This window comes from Nicrophorus vespilloides, unplaced genomic scaffold, assembly GCF_001412225.1.
Source record: "Nicrophorus vespilloides isolate i.1.1-1 unplaced genomic scaffold, Nicve_v1.0, whole genome shotgun sequence".
Lineage (NCBI taxonomy): Eukaryota > Metazoa > Arthropoda > Insecta > Coleoptera > Silphidae > Nicrophorus > Nicrophorus vespilloides.
Window position 1 is genome coordinate 26,792 of NW_017096116.1, and position 6,397 is coordinate 33,188.

Below are 6,397 nucleotides of genomic sequence, written 5' to 3' on the forward strand. Positions count from 1 at the left end.
ACGATGAGAAGAGTAGAGAAGGGAAGGAAGCATCGCGGAAACATCTCGTTTGTATGCGGACCCGCAGCGGATCCAAAACTTTGTGAAATTGGCTCCCGATTCAGTTCAGTGGAGGAAGGAAGCGGATGTGCAGGAAGCAAGAGGCACACAGCCACACACTTTCCTTCCTTCTGTATACAAAAAAAAAACACCTCCACCCTCCTCAACCCAGAAACTCCTTTAATCTTCTTTCTTATTCACTTTCTCTCTTTCCACCCCGAGATACTCTGGTTGCGGCGAAAATAAGGAAGAGAACAGAGACTAAAGTCGCTATCTATCTATCTCGCCTCCTATATTACCCGGAACAAGCCATGCTTCACTTTGTTAATATCTCACTTTGTTCTACTTTATTCCCCTTTATCTTAATCTCTCCTTTTCTCTCTCTCAAACACACACATTTAAAACACACACACACACACGATCTTTTGCCTGAAATCCTCATAATTCACGCGCATTATCAAATTATTTATCTTGTCTTTTGTCTCTCCGTTCACGTTTCCTTTTTCACTTGTTTTCGCAGGTCTCTACCCTCCGCTTCCGGTCGCCACCCCCTGCATCAAGGCCATCAGTCCGAGCGAAGGATGGACTTCCGGCGGAAGTACCGTCATCATAGTAGGCGACAACTTCTTCGACGGTCTTCAGGTCGTCTTCGGCACGATGCTCGTCTGGAGCGAGGTAAATATAAACATCATCAATTTCATCAATTTATTTCAATTAAATTATAGCAAAATTACGATGAATGCATAATTAAAACCGATAATTTTTCCATTTTATTGTACAATCAAAGTATAAACAAAAAAAATCATGCATTCATTGCATTATTCAATTATTTTATTTCAACAAACAAATGAAAAACGCATTAACAAATGAAAAATTCGATTTAGTTTTATATTTCACCACCAATTTCATCAATTGTTTTCACCATTTTTATGCATTACCCGGCGCATCCACTCCGTTTAATTTTACTTAATTTAAACTATTTGTAATAAATCTATCAATTTTATTTTCATTTGCATCAAATAAAAGCAAAGTTTTCAATGATTTCAATTGCAGTTGATTACTCCACACGCGATAAGAGTACAAACGCCTCCAAGACACATACCAAGAATAGTGGAAGTCAAAACAACAACTTTTTCTTTTCATTTTCTTTACATGCGTTTACGTTTCCTTTAATTACTCGATAAACTCTTAAACGAAATACATCACCAAATATGTAAATTAAAGATAAAAGTGTAGCCTTTCCAATGAGCCTACTACTAGATTTGTGATACTTTCAGTTCTCTCCTAATAAGCTGTCAAAATTTTTGAGTAACGATGAAATTTTAATTATAACATAATTATTAGATTTTCATTACTATAAGCATCTAATAAGTTAAATCAATTGCATATATTTCAAAAACAACAATGAACGCATCCACCGTTATTTAATCAATTTATTTCAATTAAATTAAAGCAAAAGTTCGATGAATTCATAATTTAAAACCGATAATTTTTCCATTTTATTACACACAAATTATGAACAAAAAAAAAAATCATACATTCATTGCATTATTCAATTATTTTATTGCAACAAACAAATGAAAATCGCATTAAAAATTCGATTTAGTTTTATATTTCACCACCAATTTCATCAATTAACAATTGTTTTTTATGCATTGCCCGGCGCATCCACCGCTTTTAATATTACTTAATCTAAACTATTTGTAATAAATCTATCAATTTTATTTTCATTTGCATCAAATAAAGGCAAAGTTTTCAATTATTTCAATTGCAGTTGATTACTCCACACGCCAGGAATAGTGGAAGTCAAAACAACAACTTTTTGTTTTCATTTTCTTTACATGCGTTTACGTTTCGTTTAATTACTCGATAATCTCTTAAACCAAATACATCACCAAACATGTAAATTAAAGATAAAAGTGTAGCCTTTCCAATGAGCCTACTACGAGATTTGTGCTACTTTCAGTTCTCTTCTAATAAGCTGTCAAAAATTTTGAGTAACGATGAAATTTTAATTATAACATACTTATTAGATTTTCATTACTATAAGCATCTAATAAGTTAAATCAATTGCGTATATTTCAAAAACAACAATGAACGCATCCACCGTTGTTTAATCAATTTATTTCAATTGAATTAAAGCAAAATTTCGATTAATTCATAATTAAAAACCGATAATTTTTCCATTTTATTACACAATGAAATTATAAACAAAAAAAAAATCATTCATTCATTGCATTATTCAATTATTTTATTTCAACAAACAAATGAAAATTGCATTAAAAATTCGATTTAGTTTTATATTTCACCACCAATTTCATCAATTGTTTTCACAATTTTTATGCATTACCCGGCGCATCCACTCCGTTTAATTTTACTTAATCTAACTTATTTGTAATAAATCTATCAATTTTATTTTCATTTGCATCAAATAAAGGCAAAGTTTTCAATGATTTCAATTGCAGTTGATTACTCCACACGCGATAAGAGTACAAACGCCTCCAAGACACATACCAGGAGTAGTGGAAGTCACCTTGTCGTACAAATCAAAGCAGTTCTGCAAAGGAGCGCCCGGCAGATTCGTCTACGTCTGTGAGTAGTCTCAACTTAAAAAACTAACCAATTTGGTGAAGAGAAGAAACAAAACTAACTTTCGCACATTACGCTCAGCAGCTCTCAACGAACCGACGATAGATTACGGCTTCCAGAGGCTCCAGAAGCTGATACCGAGGCATCCAGGTGATCCAGAAAAACTACCGAAGGTAAGCGCAATAGTTCTTCGCTTAAAAAAAAAACGAACAAACTGTAACTTTTCTTTTGTTGATAAATAATAGGAGATTATATTGAAAAGAGCCGCCGATTTGGCTGAAGCTCTATACACGATGCCGAGGAACAATCAGCTCTCGCTTTCCGGTCCTCGTTCGCCGACGATGAGCAATAACGGCATGACCTCGACCTTCAACACGTACACGGGTCAATTGGCGGTCAGCGTGCAGGACAGCGGAAACGGTCAGTGGACAGAAGGTGCATATCCTTCCATTCTTTCTACACGATAACGAAAACAACGACCGTACAAAATAAAAAAAATAAAAATGAAACCCCGGCGCATCCACCTTAAAACAGTTCATAGATAATTTGATCAAAATTCGTTTGGTTTGGTTTTGGTGGATCTGCGTGGGTGATGAATTTTGCTTTCGACGTCTATTTGCGTTCTATCAATCAATGTGACGTCGAAAGTACGTTTTCATCGGTTGAGTTTGTGTGTACTGACGCCAAAATTGTTACCGGTAGGGTTTTTCTTTTAGAAGAGTACGGGGGCAGCAGGACGCAGAGCAGCAGCGTTTCGCCGCGCGGTGGTGGATACTGCTCGAGCGCCTCCACGCCGCACTCCTCCAACGGCGGCGGTTCGTACGGCGGCGGAAGCGGAAGTGGTGGAGGAGGAGGAGGATCAAGTGGAGGTGGAGGAGGCGGCGGCGGTGGTAACATGAACGGATACGGGGGTTCGACCCCCACGAGCACGGCGCAACTCTCCAACATGCTGCCGGGATCACCGTCCGCCGGCATCTTCAACTCAACACCGAGTAAGTACTTCCTTTCTGCAACAAAAGAGAGGAGAAAACAACATTCTAACACCTTCTAGATTTTCACCTGCATTATAATAAAATTTCCTCTCTATCCACTTTCTGCATTTTAACACTTTATTCGCATCATTAGCTTATACGTATATACACAAACACTACATGACTAATTTTAATTAAGAAATCAAGTTTACCAAAAAAAAAGTTTATCAAAATAATTCCATTAAAATATCATATATTTGATATTAGAAGTTAATTAATATTAATTTCAAAACAACAACTTTTTGTTTTCATTTTTTTTTACATGCGTTTACGTTTTGTTTAATTACTTAATAATCTCTTAAACTAAATACATTATCAAACATGTTAATTAAAGATAAAACTATGGTCTTTCGAATGAGCCTACTACGAGATTTGTGCTACTTTTAGTTCTCTTTTAATAAGCTGTTAAAATTTGATACAGTCTTTGACTAATTATAACATACTTATTAGATTTTCTTTACTATGAGTATCTAATAAGTTTATCAATTGCGTATATTTAAAAACAAAAATGATTACTTAATATGAATTAAGTAATCATTAAGCACTGAGAGATCAAGTCCAATTTTTCAATTTTCTTTACTTGCGTTTACATTTCAGATAATTACTTAATAATCTCTTAAACTAAATACATCATCAAACATGTAAATTAAAGATAAAACTATGGCCTTTCCAATGAGCCTATTACGAGATTTGTGCTATTTTTAGTTCTCTTCTAATAAGCTATCAAAATTTTGAGCAACGATGAAATTTGATATAGTCTCTGACTAATTATAACAAATTTATTAGATTTTCTTTGCTATAAGTATCTAATAAGTTTATCAATTGCGTATATTTCAAAAACAACAATGATTCCTTAATATTAATTAGTAATTGAGACATCAAGTTTAATTTTTCAATTTTTTTTACTAGCGTTTACATTTTATTTAATTACTTAATAATCTCTCAAACTAAATACATTATCAAATATGTTAATTAAAGATAAAACTCTGACCTTTTCAATGAGCCTATTACGAGATTTGTGCTACTTTCACTACTCTTTTAATAAGCTGTTAAAATTTGAGTAACGATGAAATTTGATACAGTCTCTGACTAATTATAACATACTTATTAGATTTTCTTTACTATAAGTATTTAATAAGTTTACCAATTGCGTATATTTCAAAAATAACAATGATACCTAAATATTAGTTAGTAACTGAGACATCAAGTTTAATTTCTCAATTTTTTTTACTAGCGTTTACATTTTATTTAATTACTTAATAATCTCTTAAACTAAATACATCACCAAATATGTAAATTAAAGATAAAACTATGGCCTTTCCAATGAGCCTACTACGAGATTTGTGCTACTTCCAGTTCTCTTCTAATAAGCAGTCAAAATTTTGTGTAACGATGAAATTTGAGACATCAAGTTTAATTTTTCAATTTTCATTACTTGCGTTTACTTTTCATTTGATTACTTAATAATCTCTTAAATTAAATACATCATCAAATATGTTAATTAAAGATAAAACTATGGTCTTTCCAATAAGCCTACTACGAGATTTGTGCCACTTCCAGTTCTCTTCTATTAAGCTGTCAAAATTTTGAGTAACAATGAAATTTTATACAGTCTTTAACTAATTATAACATACTTATTAGATTTTCTTTACTATAAGTATCTAATAAATTTATCAATTGCATATTTATCATATCATATTTAAAAAACAACAATGATTCCTAAATATTAATTAGTAACTGAGACATCAAGTCTAATTTTTCAATTTTTTTTACTAGCGTTTACAATTTGTTTAATTACTTAATAATCTCTTAAACTAAATACATCATCAAATATGTAAATTAAAGATAAAACTATGGCCTTTCCAATGAGCCTACTACGAGATTTGTGCTACTATCACTTCTCTTGTAATAAGCTGTCAAAATTTTGAGTAATGATGAAATTTGACGCAGTCTCATAACTAATTAAAACTTTAATTTGCTCACTTAATTATAAGATTAGTATTAAATTTTCAAGTGATATCAATTAAGTTAATGATGCGACAAGTGCTGTATGATTTTTTTTTTTGACTATTATTTCTTTTTCATTACACGAAAATCTATTATTATTTTTTGTTGTTGTTGTTCTTTATAGTAGCGCAAGACGGGCATTATCATTTCGGCAACGGCTCGGACAAAGAGAAAAGCGCCTTCGCCCCGGTGGTAAGGGGCTGCTCGCCGCCTCCGCCCCATCAACAGCCGCCCCCGCTTGCCCATCACCATCCTCCCGCCCCTGCACTTTTCCAGCACCAACCGATCACCGGTTGGCATCATCTCGCTGTACAATGTTAGTATATATATATATCACACACTTACTTACTTATTTACTTTACTTAAAAAAAAAAAAAACAAAACACACAAATCATATTAATAATACCAACCTCGTATAAACAATATCACCATATACCAAACATCACTAAAACCGCTACCAACTTACACATTCAACCCGCACCGTTTCAACTGCGAAACCCTTCACCCTTCCTGCTTGTTCCGCTAATTGCGTTGCGTTCTCATAAACGTTACGCTTTTAAAACTAAGTAGATCCAACAACCCCTGTAACAAAAAAAAAACAAAAAACACACACTCGTAGACCGCTTTTTGTTTTTTAGCTGCATCTCCCTTTTTTCCACTCGCTTCTTCCTTCCTTCCATCATCCACCGCCGCCTCCTGCAACACATTTTTGTTTCGTTTCATGTTTTTTT

At 33.4% G+C, this 6,397-nt stretch overlaps 1 protein-coding gene across 1 annotated transcript in view; it reads left to right on the forward strand.

The window, feature by feature from the left end:
* The window catches only part of LOC108569659 (transcription factor collier-like), a 33,462-nt gene that overhangs the window by 26,281 nt on the left and 784 nt on the right, over nt 1-6,397 (forward strand). Inside the window, exons 6-11 of the mRNA XM_017931291.1 lie at nt 560-714; nt 2,505-2,631; nt 2,710-2,801; nt 2,874-3,063; nt 3,345-3,620; nt 5,791-5,982. Of these exons, the coding sequence (XP_017786780.1) occupies nt 560-714; nt 2,505-2,631; nt 2,710-2,801; nt 2,874-3,063; nt 3,345-3,620; nt 5,791-5,982 (1,032 nt within the window). The remainder of the gene's footprint in view (nt 1-559; nt 715-2,504; nt 2,632-2,709; nt 2,802-2,873; nt 3,064-3,344; nt 3,621-5,790; nt 5,983-6,397) is intronic.